Here is a 16,474-nt window from a genome sequence, read left to right on the forward strand (position 1 = left end):
GTTGTTAAGCATCAGCCTTCAGCTCAGGTCATGATCCAGGGTCCTGGGATCAAGCCCCACATCAGTCTCCTGGCTCAGCAGGAAGCCTGCTTCTCCCTCTCCCACTCCCCACTTGTATTCCCTCTCTAGCTGTCTCTTCTTCTCTGTCAAATAAAATTTTAAAAAAAAGTAAAATAAAATAAAAATCAATTTTCATTCAAAGTTATCCTAAATTTTCTAAGTTTAAAAGGATTTTAGGATAGCCAGCTTTTAAAACAGTACTTCACCCTAGAATCGTCTACATCCAAATAAAAAATTCTTGCACAGATATATGGACACCTTCAACTGTTAATCATTCTAAGTTTTTCAGAGGATTCAATGCAATACGAGATACATGCTTTCATCAGAGGCAGAAGACACAATGCAAGACAAAACAAAAAATCATGCACAGGGAATCAACAAAACTAAAACATATTTCAAAATGAATCTGGATTGGTAATTTTTTAAAAAGAATATTCAGCATTGCAAGAGCACAGTGAGAACGGCATTTTCATACTGGCTGGTGGGTAATTGGTAAACTCTATCTAGAAAGTAATTTTACAATATTTACCAAGAGTCTCCAAAAATCTCCCTCTCTTTAAGCCAGTGATTCAGTTTCTAGGTATTTGTCTTTAAAAAATAATCAAAAATATGAATGAAAATTTATAAGAAAAACAAACACATAGAGAGCATTCATTATGTGCCTGGCTCTACTGAAGTCTTATAAACTGTAATCCTTGGGCCAACAATGTCAAGTAGTTACTGTTCTTTTCCCCCACTTTACAGATAAAGAAACTAAAGCACAGAGGGATAAATAACTTGAACAAGGTCACAGAGCTTATCAACAGTGGAGGGGTCTGAAGCCAGATTTCAGCTCAAGTCTAACCCCTTAAGCTACAATACCACATTGCCTCTCCCCATAAAGATGCTCAATATGTTGATACTTCCTAGAATATACGAACTGAATACAAACACTAATAATGGAAGGACGACTGATTAATGATGCATTGATTCATAAAGCTGATTTAAGCAGCAATAAAACACTCCTAAAGAATTACTGAACTGACAAATATCGGTGATATAACACATGAGAAAGAACAGGTTACAAAGCAATCCAGTTGACCTTTGAACAATGCAGGGATTAAGGGTCCTAAACACCCAGGCAGTTGAAAATCTACACATAATTTGACTCCCCAAAATATTTACTAATAGCTTCCTGCTGACCAGAATGTTTTCTAACAATATAAAGTCTATTCACACACACTTTGTATGTGATATGTACTACATACTGCATTCTTACAATAAAGTAAGATAGAGAAAAGAAAATATTAAGAAAATTGTAAGGAAAACACATTTACAGGACTCCACTTTTACTGGAAAAAATTCACATATAAGTGGACCTAACCAGTTCAAAGCATGTTGTTCAAGTATCAACTTATATACCATACATGTGTTCATGATCCCAACTTAAGAACATATATTCATACACACACTGATAGCTACATAACTGTATGCATAAACAAAACTCAATCTTCTATGAAAATAAAATCTTAAACACATAATACACAAAAAATTTGTGAGATATAAAGTAAAAACTTTACTACTGAACATGTAACTAAAAATCTTACTGACATAGAAATTTAACTTACTGTTAGAACAGAACATTACTTACTCTTTTTATCTGATGAGGTACGAAAATCTATACCACCAAGACCTTCATTGCCTGCAGTTGAAGTAGCTGCTGTGGTTCCCAAAGTCAAGCCTAAAGCATTCTGTCCAAGTCCTACAAACAAACCAAATATAATTTACAAAGTCTTTACAATGATTTTCCCTCAATGGACAAAATTCTCAAATGCTTTCAAGCTGGATCCCATTTTTCTTCAAAATTGCTTTAAGCAAATAACATGGAATAAGTCTAAAGCTGGGATTTAATGGTGTATGTAGTCTGGATAATATAATTTTAACTTCTTTACGTTTTAGGTAATTTTTTAAAGTGTAGACACACCATGTCACATTAGTGTACAACAGTGACTTGAAAACTCTATACATGCTATGTTCGCCACAAGTGTCACTACCCTATCTGTCACCATACAACCTAATTACAATACCACGGATTATATCCATCCCTGTGACTGATTCCATAACTGGAAGGTTGTACCAACTCCCCGTCAGCCATTTTGCCTGTCCTCCCTACCCTTTCGGACAACCATCAGTTCTCTGTATTTATGGGTCTATTAATTTTTCTTTACTAAAAAGGTCAGAGTTTATCTGTTAATTCAAAAAATGTGAACATACTACTTGTTTTTCTTAAATCCTTCTGAAAAAGCAGTTTTAGTTTGTATATTTCCAGGTGAATACTTCTTATCCTCTAGTCATGCTTTGTAATTGGATACTTTTTAAATTATCAAGTATTGGATGTGTTAATTAACTTGATGGGCATTTACAATGTGCATGTATATATGAAATCACTATGCTCTACACTTTAAATATCTTACACTTTTACTTCTCAATTATACATCAGGAAAGCTGGTAACAGATAAATAAATTAATAATAATAATAATAATAATAAAATAATCTGGTAACGATTTATAAGATTTCAGCAAATCAAGGTAAATTATAATGTTATAGCAAGAAAGGATGCTGACTGCCCCATATATACTAAATTAAATTAACGTCCAAATTGGTAAACTTGATTTATTTTCACTAAGGTGAAACACTGCATTATATACTCTCATGTAAAAACTAAATTAATTCTTTATATTTAAAGATGTATATCTTCATTGTGTCAAGTATACCAAAAAAGAAGTTATTTTGAAAAGAGATCTTGGGATGCCTGCGTGGCTCAATTAGTTAAGCGGCTGCCTTCAGCTCAGATCATGATCCCAGGGTCCTGGGATCAAGTTCTGCAATGGGCTCCTTGCTCGGTGAGGAGCCTGCCTCTCCCTCTGCCTCCTGCTCCCCCTGCTTATTCTCGCTCTCTCTGATGAATTAATAAAATCTTTCTTTAAAAAATCGCATTTCTTTAAATTTGTTTCTCTTCTTTTTTGAAGATTTATTTATTTTTGAGAAAGAGCTTGGGGGAGAGGGGTGCAGTATGCAACAGGAGGATAGGGAAATAGAGAGAGAATCTCAAGCTGACTCCCCAAGGAGCTTAAAGCCCAAAGAAGGTCTCATTCTGCAAGCATGAGATCATGACCCGAGTGGAAATCAAGAGTTAGACCCTTAACCAGCTGAGCCATCCAAGAAGCCCTAAATGGGTGTTTTCCTTTACACTAGAATAGATCATAACCAATGTTGGGCCTACCACTGGCCCTTAAGTGCACGCCACTATATATTTTTTCATCTTAATATTTACCATTTTTTAGGTCTGACAATCCCTATCAAGGGAAGAAATATAAACCAGAACTTTAAAAAGAATATCCCATAGCTACTCCCTGAAATGTGACAATCCTCCTTACCTGTATTTGTTCCTCCCAGAGTGAACCCAGTGGTAGGTTTCGATCCAAAGAGCCCGGTTCCAAAACCACCTGAAGGAGCAGATGTCGTGGCAGGAGTTGCAGTGCTTCCAAGAGTTTCAAAATTGAGCCCCACTGAAGGGTTGCTTATTTATAAAGAACACAAAATAAAGTCTACTGGAGCCAGTATTTCCTAAAGAAAAATAAAAATTAACTCTTCAAGGTTAAACACCTTCTTTCTTTTCACATATTCAATATAATGCCATAGAATACAAAAAGAACTATCAATTTATTTTTAACCAACCCAATTCAAATATTCTCCTGTTCTCTTTAAAAATAAGTCACATACAAAAGATTTCAGATCCCAAGAAAATCATAAACAGTATCACATATTCTCCTTCTCTAAGTTTTATTGACAGTTAGCATATTTTAAAATGGCCACAGAGCAATCCTATGAATGTGGATCATTTTCCTCTTGAATGACTCATGTATAGTTCATCTTTCTAAATACATTTGTTCTTTCCCAACTACTAAATAAAGAAAAATAAAACATACTCAGAAAAGTTCTTTTAAGTGATCTTTGCAACCTCTCTGTTGCTTTATCACCATATTCATGGATTTAGGCAGGGACGGGGGATACAGTTACTTTTCTTGTCACCAAAACAGCATCAAGAACTGGGGTAGGGGAGAGAAACATAACTGGCAAGAGTAAAATAGAAAGTAAAAATTACCCTCTATCAAGATTATGTGTTCATAAGGAGAAATACTCTTCAGAGTTTCTGAAAGCTCAAAAGAACAGCTGGTGATAGCAAGTGATGTGAACAAAGTTCACGACTTTCAACTGTTCTTATCAAAACTCAGGGGCTCATATTTGCTATCTATAGTGGGAGAACAAATTATTAAAATAATCAAAATGTCTCAACAACCTGACACTCCAAAAATTGTAGAGGAGAGTTAAAAGAGACTATAACACATAACATAATGGGAGCTCCCATTCATCCTATATAGGTATCTTTATTCTATCCTGCCTGCCCTTCCAAACAGACATAATCCCAAGAGAAGTCAAAGTCAGTTTTAAAAAGCTTATGTCTGGGACACTGCAATTTAAGGAGGTAGCGGTGTTATGGCTGGGTTCCAGGGCCAGCTCTCCAATGTCCTGGGACTTGTGTGACATAACTTAGGCTTCTTGATCCTCTGTTTCCTCATATGCAAAATGTTAATAACTTTGCCCACTTAACAGATTTTTTGCAAAAGATTTGAGAGATTATGCATGGTGAATTAACTTCACTTAATAAATGTTATTACTGTCATCATTAGGAACTTAATAAATTCTACTATACACATTTTATACAATGTATTACACCAGCCAATCACTGTGAGGGGAACAGAACTTGAAACCAGTCATCAACAGTGAGTAGGGGGTCAAAAAAAGGGTCCTGGGATCGAGTCCCACATCGGGCTCTCTGCTCAGCGGGGAGTCTGTTTCCTCATCTCTCTCTCTCTCTGCCTGCCTCTCTGCCTAATTGTGATCTCTCTCTGTCAAATAAATAAATAAAATCTTAAAAAAAAAAAAAAGGGAGCTGTCCCTGTGTCTTAGTTTATCATGGATTTTATTTTATTTTATTTATTTCATTTTTTAAAAGATTTTATTTATTTATTTGACAGACAGAGATCACAAGTAGGTAGAAAGGCAGGCAGAGATAGAGAAAGGGAAGCAGGCTCCCCACTGAGCAGAGAGCCCGAGCGGGGCTGGTTCCCAGGACCCTGGGATCATGAACTTAGCCAAAGGCAGAGGCTTAACCCACTGAGCCACCCAGGCACCCCTATCATTCATTTTAAAATGATCTCTAGGAACATGGGTATGTGAAGTACAGAAGGTTGGCAAAACAGGGTTGCAAGGTCTCACCAACAAAGCACAAAACGTTGAACACTTAATCAACTGAACTAAAAAGGTATTTTAATAAATGTTGCTGGCAAATTTTGAAGACCTCAAATTAAGGAAATGGTAATTATGCTCTCCTCCCTGCCAAATAATTCAGTGATCCCTTTTGGTTTTACTGCTATTCCACAAATTAGAAAGATGCACAATGAAATTATGTATTTTTATTTTTTCTGAAATTTTGTATTTTTAGACAAAATATTTAAAATTTCTTGACAACTTAAGATAACTGAAGACACAAGGCACTGTTTCATAATTAAATGTGAAAACATTACCGAAGAAATACTTCAAAGTGGTATCTTTTTACTCAAGAAAGCAAAAGCGAAATTTCTCTACAGGAGAGAAATTTATTTAAAAACTACCCCAAACAGGACCAAGTTTTGCCTCAACCCACTATTATCTGCCAATGGTTCATCAGAATGTGTTACTGTTGACTCCATCAGGTCAGGAATATTGTTTTAACTTCTCCAGCATGCCCTGATGTGGACTTAGAAAGTAACATTTAGGGAGCACTTACCAAGTGCCAGATATGATGTTAAGTACTTTATTCATCAGCATCTCTGCTCCAGATGTGGGAACTGAGGCTTGGAGAGTAACTTCCCTAAAATGATTTACCTAAAGAGACCAAATCGGGATGCCTGGGTGGCTCAGTGGGTTAAAGCCTCTGCCTTCGGCTCAGGTCATGATCCCAGGGTCCTGAGATAGAGTCCTGCATCGGGCTCTCTGCTCAGGAGGGAGACTGCTTCCTCCTCTCTCTCTGCTTGCCTCTCTGCCTACTGGTGATCTCTGTCTGTCAAATAAATAAATAAATAAAATCTTTTAAAAAAAGTATATTTTTGACACAGCAATTGCGATTCCATTGAACTAATCTAAGTTGGAGATGATAGGAATAGTTTTCGCCAAATCGGAGAAGGGTTACTGGTTGAAAACCTGGAAGAAAGAACCAGTACCCTTATTTATTTCACCATCTGAAACAGAGTCCATTATATGGAACTGTGTTCAATAAATATCAGCTCCATGAATGACAAGAGCTTGCAACAGGAGGGTGGCACTGGAAGTGAAGCAAATGGAAACTAGGTAATTAAAATTAGCAGGCCTTGCTGATTAAGGGTGCAGAGAGAAAAGGAGGTATTAAGGGAAATTCCCAGACTTTTCCTTGACTGTGTAGTCTGTACCTCCCCAAATTTTCTTGGTAAATTATATATATATATATATTTAAAGATTTTATTTATTATTTGACAGAGAGCTCTCAAGTAGGCAGAGAAGCAGGGGGTATGCCCCTTGGTAAGCAGAGAGCCCCATGTGGAGCTCAACCCCAGGATCCTGGGATCATGACCTGAGCTGAAGGCAGAGGCTTAACCCACTGAGCCACCCAGGCGCCCCTGTACCTCCCCTTTTTAATATAAGGAAGATACTTTGGGCTTTTTACTCTACAATGACATCCCTCAAGCCTCAGGAGATAGATACCTTGTAACATTTTCTATGCACACTTCTTGATGTAATGAACTCCTCTTTTACCTTAAAAAGACGGGAGTTCTAAAAATTAAATCTCTCACCATGAAAATGACCTTTTACTATTAATGTCTCTTCCTAAACCTCTGCTGGCTGTATTTCGTCATCGCCTGAAGCGGTGCTTAAGCAGGTTGCACAAAAACGATAAATATGCTACCTACAGTTTTCAGTGTAACTAGAAGACAATGTGAGTCATTCCACCATAACACTCACGAATACTACTACGCACACTGTTCAAAATGACCACCAAGAAATGCTGCAACAGGTATTTAAAACAAAAAACTACAGTAACAAAGGACCATGAGGTACCAAGAGGTGAGCTCGTTTAGAATACCACGAAATCATTAAAGCAGTGGAATGTCCAAAGCCGTATATCCTGCAATGAATTCTGAATTATCAGGGATAAAACTCTAATTGTCCCCCTTAAAATTTTCCTATTGTCTTTTTCTGAAACCCCAGAATGACCCACAATGTCGTTCTCCGTTCTGTGCCTCAGACTGCCGCACTGCTAGGGCTCGGCGTGAAACCCCAGGCCCTTTCACCCAGCCAGACCCCACTCGACAGGGACACTGGGTGAACCATTGTGGATTCTGGGGACCTCACAACCCCTGTGACCACCCTCCCGACCAGGTCCCCAAACGGCAGGACTATGAGGCTGGCGCTGCGCAAGTCTGTCTTTCTTCTTCCCAGACCCACTAGAAAGGAACCCAGCGCGAAGGGAGAGGGACGGGCCCACCCACGGGAGTCTCACGGAGAGGACCAGGCCGGGAAGGCGCAGAAGCGCAGTTACCTAGATGCCCCGTCCCGAAGGAGAAACCGCCGCCTGCGCCGGTCCCGCCGGGGGCTACGGTGGTGGAGCCCAGCGTGCCGGTCCCGAAGGAGAACCCCGTGGACATGGCTGCCGGGTCTCAGCGCCGAAAGGAAGCTGCAGGGGTTCTGGACGTTCGTGTCTCTTCAAAGCCAAGGAGGGCCAGGCAGCAACGCTCTTGCCCCGCCGCAACATGGCGGGAACTTCAAGCCCTAGAGGCTGAGAAGACAAGGCCGAGGTGGGTGGGGCAACCACCCGACAGCACGTTCCGGCTCCAGCCCGCGCACGTAATCCACCGGGAGCGAGCCCGCATTGCGCACGTAACCCACCGGGAGCGAGCCCGCGGAGCAAGGCACCCTAGGATGGGAGGAGCTCGCTGCCGCAGGGCATAATAGAAAGGGGAAGGCTGAGGGGGGGGGGCGGCTGGGCTGGTTGGGCGGCGGGGCGGGCTGCGGGGGGGCGTGGCCTGGGGGGCGTGCATGGTGGGGGTGGGACTCCCGTCCTCTTAAAGGATAGGCGCTTGGCGTTAAACAGCAAAACCGTTCCCTTAGGTCTGTGTTTGCATACGTGTTGATGTAATCTGTACCTCATGGATGTTGAATATTATTGCTTATGTCTTTCCTTACTGGTAAAAGGATGCGTGGAATCCCAAGGTGGGGAGGGCCCTATTGAGCAGTCCAAGCCCTGTTAGAGGAAAGGAGGCGCGCTCAGTCCAAGGTTCCTAGGCTATGTATGTGTTCCACTGGATAAGAGGAAGATAAATTGTTCTTGAAAGGTTTTGTAACAAATTACACCCCAACAGCAACCATGGTCTGAGAATCCATGCTGTTATCCATCCTTGCCAAAACATGTTAGTGTCAACGTTTTTGAATTTTCCTGATTAAAAATAAAGTTAAATACTTTCATATATGCTTACTGAACTTTTGTCTGTCTTATTTTGTGAAGTCCTGTTTAAATGTTTTTCCCGTTTTTCTGTGGAGCCTCTGCCTTTTTCTAATTTATTTATAGAAGTTCTTTATATTTTCTTAATATGAATCCTTTGCATATTATTTGTATTAAAACTGCCTTGGGGCGCCTGGGTGGCTCAGTGGGTTAAACCGCTGCCTTCGGCTCAGGTCATGATCTCAGGGTCCTGGGATCGAGTCCCGCATCGGGCTCTCTGCTCAGCAGGGAGCCTGCTTCCTCCTCTCTCTCTCTCTCTGCCTGCCTCTCTACCTACTTGTGATCTCTCTCTGTCAAATAAATAAATAAAATCTTTAAAAAAAAAAAACTGCCTTAAACGCTGGGTGCCTGGGTGGCAAGTTGATTAAGCCTCAAACTCTTGATTTTAGCTCAGGTCGTGATCTCAGGGTCCTGGGATCAAGCCCCATGTGGGGCTCTGTGCTCGGCACAGAGCCTGCTTGTCCCTCTCCCTCTGCTCCTTCCCCCTATGCTCTCTCTCTTTCTCAAATAAATAAAATAGTTTTTAAAAACCTGCCTTACACTCTATGGATTGTCCTTGTACTGCTTTATTGTTGTCTTTTTTTTTTTAAGGAATAGAAATGTACAATTTATGTACTGTTCAATTTATTGTCTACAATGTTTGTATAGTCTGTTTTAAATAATTTCCTCTATAATAAAGTCATGAGACTCTTCTCACTTAACCTCCAAAAGTTTATAATTCCTCCTTTCACACTTGGGTCTTCAATCAACATAGGAATGCATACTGTGGGGTCAGAATCAAATTTCATCTTTTGACCCATATAGATAGCAAATTTTCTCAGCCTCATGTATTGAAAAGAGAGTTTCCCCATACTGATCTGTAATATCACATTTTTTCATAAACCAGATAGCTACATATATGTGGTTTTATTTCCAGACTCTCATTCTGTTTGCCTATTCTTGCAACATGCCACCTTAAGTACTATATTGGGAAAATCTTGCCTTCTTGTTCTTCCTCAGAATTATTCTTAGACCTTTACATCACCATATAGGTTGTAGAATCAGCTCATTACACATACATACTGACAATTTCTCTGCACCTCCAAAATATATACACACACCAACCTGTTAGGATAGTGATTGGGAATACATTGAATTTATAGATAGATTAGTTTGGAAAGAATTGATAGATTTTAAAATTGAGTTTTCTATTCCATGAATATAGTGCAGCCCTTCCATTTAGTTAGGTCTTCGTGTGTGTGTGTGTGTGTGTGTGTGTGTGTGTTGGCAAGGGGAGAGAGAGAAATTGAGATAGATCTACTCCAATATATCTTTTCATCCATCCATTTATGAGGTTCTATAACATTCTCTATAAATATCTTACACATATTTTGTTAAATTTGTTCATTGACATCTGACATTATTTTTATGCTGTGGCAAATACAATTCCATTTTCATCTTCTATTAAATTGGAATTTGTATGCTATTTCTAAAAGCAGTTTTACTAGCAATTAAAAAATATAAACAGCCTTTTTTTTCTTTTCTTTTTTGAGAAAGAGAGAGAGAAGGAGACAGCAGGGTGGGCATATATGGGAATGGGCAGAGAAAATGGGAAAGAGAAAGAATCTTAAGCAGGATTGATCTCACAACCCAGGATCATAACCTGAGCTAAAATAAAAAATCAGATGCTCTAACTGACTGAGCCCCCCAGGCGTCCCTACACACAACTTTTTAAGACTAAAGTTAACTAGCATTCCTAATTTCTACCAAGATGATGCAAGGATCCTAAGATACTTTATTTCAGTCCTCACTCATATATTTAAATTGCTTTTCAATTTTATAAAACTTGAGTATTATTGTTTTATGCAGTCAGTGTTTATTTACATTTATTCATTTCTTTACATTAAAAAAATCTTCCTTTCCTTTGTAGCTTATATCTTCCATCTCTGATCATTTTACTTAATCTGAAGTATAAATTTAGAATTTGCTTTAGTATGGATCATGGCAAACTCAATCTTTTTGTTTGTTTGTTTGTTGGAAAAATGAATTTTCCTCCCTACTCTTATTTTCTGAAAGATATTTTTTCCTGGGAGAAGTATTTTATTTATTTATTATTTATATTCATTTTTTGAAAGATTTTTTTCCCAAGTAATCTCTACACTCAGCATGGGGCTCAAACTTACAACCCTGAGATCAGGTGTCCTATGCCGCACTGACTGAGCCAGCCAGGTGCCCCTGGGAAAAGTACTTGAGATTGTCAGTTGTTTCTTTCTGTATATGGAAGATACCATTGCAATGTTCCATGGCTTCTATCGCTGAAGAGAAGTCTACTGGAAGTTTAATTGTTGATCTGCTGGAGGTAATTTGTACTTCTATTCTGGATGGTTTTAAAATCCCCATTTTTGTCCTTGGTGTTGCCATAATGAATTCACCATAGTGAATTTGTAGTTCAATAGCCTGTGTTTAGAGTTGGATTTCTTTTTAATATACTTGGAATTCATTGGTTGCTTTATTCCATGGATTGGTGTCTATCAAGCATTCTGAAAAAAAAAAAAATGAGGGATTGTCTCTTCAAATATTATCTTTGCTCCAGTCGCTCTCCTTCTCTCTTATTCTTGTGAAACTATGATCAAGTTTGCTTTAGATCAGAAGGGGGAACAGGAGATTGCAGACGGGAGCACTGTTCGTGTAGGGGTCCAACCAGGAGTGGGCCCCAATAGGGCATCTCAGGAAGTGATGTCACTGCCTGGATCACAAAGGCCTTCAGAACTTGGAACCCCTGCAACCAGGCAGCCAGTCTAGTCCAGTAGCAGGGTTACTGGACTCAGGACCTAGACACAGAAAGATGTTTTCCTGTTGTGTACCCAGTTTCCGGGGCTCTGGGTACCAGAACCCCCAGGAAAATGACTTGATCCCATGCTGCAGACATTGGCTAAAACCACCCCCACAATGCCGCAGGTCCTTTCGAGGGAGACTCCATAAGGTACTTACTTATGAGGAGACTAGGCGATGCCCACCCCTCTGAACCGTCCTAGGGAAGCCCTATCCCTTCCTCTGGAGTTTGGGGGGAGGAGGGATATGTGGGGGTTCCTGCCCATGGTCTGGAGGAGGGTGAGTACAGTGGATACTCTTGTGATCCCTTCTTGTTCACACCAATGTCAGGGTGGGCAGGGTAAACAGGGGATTCCTGAGGTGACTCTGAGCTGTGCCAGAGCACATCCAAGGCCCTGAAGCTGGGCCACGTTTCTCTCCTTGGGGGAGGGCTCTGCCACCTGGGCTGTGGTGTGTCTGGAATGGAGCGCCCTGGGTCTGAAGACCAGCAAAGGCCTCCAGACAGGGCTCTAAGGCCTCCTGCCTGGCTGTCGGGCACTGTCTTTATAGAATGCTCCAGAGGACATGGTGCAGGAGGTGACCGAGGAGATTGCCTGCTCTCCTTCCTCCAAGGAAAAGAAGCCGCACAGGGCCAGCAGAGTCTGGCGCTGGCTCAGGGTGAGTGCAGGTGCTGGGGAGACCCGACCCCTGGGGCGCCCATGCAGCACCAAGGGCCCCACTTCCTAGAAGCCAACCTGGCCTCCTAGAGTCCTGTACTCCCGTGAATCTGCATCCCATCTCTTCCCCAAACTGGCCCACATAGTCCTGCCCACGCCTTGGACAGAAGCACAGCCATTGTCCACATACTTATAGGAGTATCATTAAAGAGACTAGACCATGTCTCATCATTGATTTAGACTCCTTTTGCCCATGCCAAGGCATTTTCCTAACTCGTGCTCCCAGGTGCCCCCACTGGCCCAACAGTCATTCCTCAGCTTCTACAAGTCTTGCAAATGATTATTTGCAAGAGTGAATTGAGAGACTTTGATCCAAAGGGACATGGGGCTCATGGTACTCTGTCTCTTGCTCTGCGCTTTGGTATTGATTGAACACATTGTTGACCCACCCCCCCCCCCCGCAAAAAAAAGGAACAGGGGCCTCACTGCACTGCACTGCACGGCGGTCTGGAAGGCCAGTCATTGATCACAGCCATGGAGCCCTTTACTGGGGCAGGACTGGATGTAATCCCCTTCTCAGGCCAAGGCACAGTGCGGCATCCTACAGCCTCCGTGCCTTCTTATCCTAAGCCCTCTCGCCTTAAACATCTCTGTGTTCTCATCTCAAGAATGGGATATGTTGGGTGCCGGGGTGGCTCAGGGGTTTCAGCCTCGGCCTGCAGCTCAGGTCATGGGTCCTGGGTCTCACAGTCCTGGGATCGAGGCCCACGTCGGGGGCGTGGGGTCCTCTGTTCAGCGGGGAGCCTGCTTCCCCCTTTATGTCTGGCTGCCTCTCTGCCTACTTGTCACCTCTCTCTCTGTCAAATAAATAAATAACAAGTCTTTCAAAAAAATAAAAAGAATGGGCTATGTTATCAGAAATCACAGGATCCATGCCACTCAAGCAGGGACGTGCTATCCATACTCCGCTCACAAAGGGACCTCAGATACTAGCAAGTTCAGACATCATTTCTTTCAATTCTTTGTATGGATTCCAAGAACATTTTCTCTTTGCCTTAAAGGCTTCTTAACTGATTGGCTGATTGATGGATTTGAGAGAGAGACAGGGGGAGAGTGGGGAGAAGCAGAGAGACTGAATCCTCAAGCAGACACTGCCCTATGGACACAGTCCTACGAGGAGCGCAGCCTCAGGACACGGAGACCATGACCTGAAGCAAAACCAAGTGCCTTAGGCTGAACCCAATGAGACACTGAGTCACCCGATTCTTTTTCGGACTCTGGCCTCTCTTGTCCCACCTCTTGCAGAAGTCCCTGAGATCTGGGGGCTCATTCTGCCCTCCAAGCCCCAACCCTCCTGGTGGCCACAGCACTGACTCATGTCTCCTCTGATTCACCTCAGGGGAAAAATCGTTCAACCAGGAAGAGGACGAGGACCTCACTGCTGATGGCACAGCGGGCCAACAAGCTGGAGGCCGCAATTGATCACCTGGTGCCTGCCATCCTCAGACAAGATCTACACTGTGTCCACACCTTTCTGGACACATACGACACCTTTGCCAGCTCTGGGGAGGTGCTGGACCAACTATGTGCAAGGTGAGCACCCTCCCCTGCCCCTAACTGCCCTGTGGGATTAGGCCAATGCCTGGTTGTGAGACTTTGGCAGGTCCCCAAGCTTCCCCAAACTTCCCCTTGCTTCTAACTGGGGCAGAGGTATTATAGGGACTCAGTGGTAGGTGTCAGAAAGGATACCTGGCAGCCTGCGCCGGTGGAAAAGTCTGCTGGAGGGCCTGTGGGCATGCTCTTTGAACATTCCTGTGCCCCTCATGATGAAGCCTCTGCCTAATCCCTGACCCTCACTGTGATCTTGAGCAGGGCTCCTTTGCCATTGAAAGGGAATCTGAGATTCTTTCTGGGGTCTGTGTCTGGATGAATCCAGAACAGTCATCCCTGGGGGTGAGCAGGGCCAGGCCCCCGCAGATGTTCGTGATGGGCTGGTTGGGGCCCTTTCATTCAGCAAGCATTCAGGAAGCCCCAGTAGGTGGAGGCGATTATCTCGGAGCTGAATGGGATCCCGGCACAGAACAGAGAGCACCCCAGGGCTGCAGGCTAGTCGAGGGTCAGAGGGTGAGAGCCAACATCCGCAGACATCTCATGTGATGCCCCCTGGCCTCCTCCAGATTCGGGTGCTATTACTCCACATATGAAGAGGTCAAGAGATCCCAGGAGCAGCGAGACATGTGAGTAAGCTTTGGCTGCTCCAGGAGGGCCTTCCCTCTCCTGCAGGGCAGTGAGGGTCCTGTGAGTTCAAGGGGCTGATGGACCTTCATGCACACCTCTGTGATTCCTGCTTTAGGGTAAAGGTCTGAGAGCTTCTACTGGAAACTAGGAAGGTGCCCTGGGGAGCTGGGGTAGGTGTGTGAGCACTGTGGGAGAGCAGAGGGGCATGGAGGACAGCTTCCACCCCTGAGAGGGTCATGCTCCATGCCTACCACCTCCCAACCCTCTCTCTGCCCAATTCTGGGACCCAGAACGCAGGATTTAGGAACCTTCGCACAGCATTCTGTTGGCACCTGCACGCTGGGTGCTCAGAGGGGGCTCAGGGAGAGTGGTGACCCAGTAGAGCCCAGGGAGCAGCAGACATCCCACACCCTGTGGGAGGTGAGTGTCAGTGGAAACAGACCCACTCTCATGGCACCTAGTGAACGGGCAGAGGAGGTAACGGTGGAGGTATGGAGAGGGTCCTGGGAAGGCCTGGCTAGAGACAGAGTCCCTTTGTTCCCTCCTCGGTTGGATCTTCACGGAGCAGAGGCGAGTGCAGTGAGGGTAATTAAGAGGCCAGACACCACCTCTCCCTGGGCACATGCAGTTGAATTGAAGTGGCTCGTGGGCAAGGAGACAGACTGAGGAGTGTGTCCAGCTCCACTAAGAAGTCCAGAAATGATCACCCCATTGATCACGGACTCCCACTCCTAGAGGCTTTTGGCCAGCCCGCCGTCTGGGAGCAGGCCTGTCTCGGGCAGGACTGCCAGGTCGCAATTGGACAAGGACTCCGACTGGTCTCGGACAGGAGCTGGAAGCCCAGGGGCCCAGGTTCCTACAGGGGTTCCCTGGGATATTGGTTTGGATGCATACCTTGTCCTCTGACTTTTCTGTCTCCATGTCTGTCCCCAGGGCCATCTATGCCATCCTAAACACCTGGGTGGAAAAGTATCCAGGGGATTTTGTGCAGCCTCCGGAGTTTCCCAGTTTGCATACGCTGCTGGCCTACCTGCAGGTCTATGTGCCGGGCTCGGACCTGCAGCGCCGTGCCCAGCTTCTGCTGCCAGAAAGTCAATGCCCTCCCAGAAAGGCCACGGAGCCAGAGGCTGGGGGTGAGGAGGACTCGGGGTAACTGTTGTGGGCCTGAGGAGGAGACAGGGTGGGCCACCCAGAGGAAGCCTCCGTAGATTGTAATTGGGCCGAAGAGAGTGAGTCATCTCAGATCACTGTCCCCATGGGCTTCCGTCGGGGATACCTTCCGGGGGCTGGGTCTTACGCTGAGTGGTGGGGAAAGGGAAAGGCAAAAGGGAAGTCAATCAAGTTGATGATGCTTTTTCTTCTTGGAGCTACAGCGCCGGCCCCAGAGCAAAATCTGGAAGTTGTTCCAGCAGCCCCTCTGGCACCCGCTGCACCTCTGGAGCCTGAGCTGGTCTCTACCATCCCTGCTGCAGCAGCTCACAGTGGGTTAGGGAGACCAGTGACCCCACCTGACCCGATGGGACCAGGGCAGATGGTCGTCAGGGCCCTCGTTCACTTCTCTGCCACGGAAGAGCCACCTGGCATGTTGCCTTTACTGGATGACCAGCAGGGTCCTGTCCCCGAGCTGCTGCCCCCTGCCTCCGTGGAGCAAGCAGTCTGGGCCCACAAGCTGCCGCCCCCTGCCTCCGTGGAGCAAGCAGGCTGGGCCCCCCAGCTGCCGCCCCCTGTCTCCGTGGAGCAAGCAGGCTAGGCCCCTGAGCAGCAGCTCGTGCTGGTTGGACCCCCAGAGCATATATCCCCCTCCCCCGTCATTTCCTTTTTTATCATATTTGTGTTCTGTGTTCACCTCTATAATTACTTCATAGATTTAATTTATTAAATAAAGTAGAATTTGAGTTTATATAACATTTTACTCGCATCCTTTGCAGTGGGATATGGAGGTCTCATTAGGTCCATCCAGAGTGTTGCACAACCATGTCTTCTACGACGTTTCCTCACAGAGACACCCGCGCTCCTCATCGCTCACTGCTCTGTCCCTCCCCCAGTCCCTGCAACCACTTCTCTTCTCTCTGTCATGGCCACTTCACCTCAATT

The 16,474-nt window shown here is 44.3% G+C and overlaps 2 protein-coding genes across 10 annotated transcripts in view; one reads left to right on the forward strand and one right to left on the reverse strand.

Moving 5' to 3' along the window:
• The window catches only part of LOC309857599 (uncharacterized protein), a 96,811-nt gene that overhangs the window by 45,419 nt on the left and 34,918 nt on the right, over positions 1-16,474 (reverse strand). Inside the window, exons 1-5 of one of the 9 annotated variants that reach the window (XR_014307800.1) lie at positions 7,716-7,830; positions 5,931-6,203; positions 4,030-4,149; positions 3,478-3,667; positions 1,691-1,801 (exon numbers count right to left, since the gene is read on the reverse strand). The exons of 4 other annotated variants lie outside the window; for them this stretch is intronic. The gene's annotated coding sequence lies outside the window, so the exon portion shown is untranslated. Of the gene's footprint in view, positions 1-1,690; positions 1,802-3,477; positions 3,668-4,029; positions 4,150-5,930; positions 6,204-7,715; positions 7,847-16,474 lie in introns of those variants that run through there. 4 more of the 9 variants (XR_014307801.1, XR_014307798.1, XR_014307799.1 and 1 more) reach the window with 4 other exon arrangements.
• On the forward strand, positions 11,321-16,446 carry LOC309857596 (ral guanine nucleotide dissociation stimulator-like). Its single transcript, XM_082750314.1, has 6 exons — positions 11,321-11,637; positions 12,036-12,143; positions 13,542-13,735; positions 14,320-14,379; positions 15,314-15,513; positions 15,754-16,446. The coding sequence occupies exons 1-6, from the start codon at positions 11,500-11,502 to the stop codon at positions 16,128-16,130; spliced, it is 1,077 nt and encodes a 358-aa protein (XP_082606440.1). The 5' UTR covers positions 11,321-11,499; the 3' UTR covers positions 16,131-16,446.

This window comes from Mustela nivalis (assembly GCF_964662115.1).
Source record: "Mustela nivalis genome assembly, contig: HAP1_SCAFFOLD_934, whole genome shotgun sequence".
NCBI lineage: Eukaryota > Metazoa > Chordata > Mammalia > Carnivora > Mustelidae > Mustela > Mustela nivalis.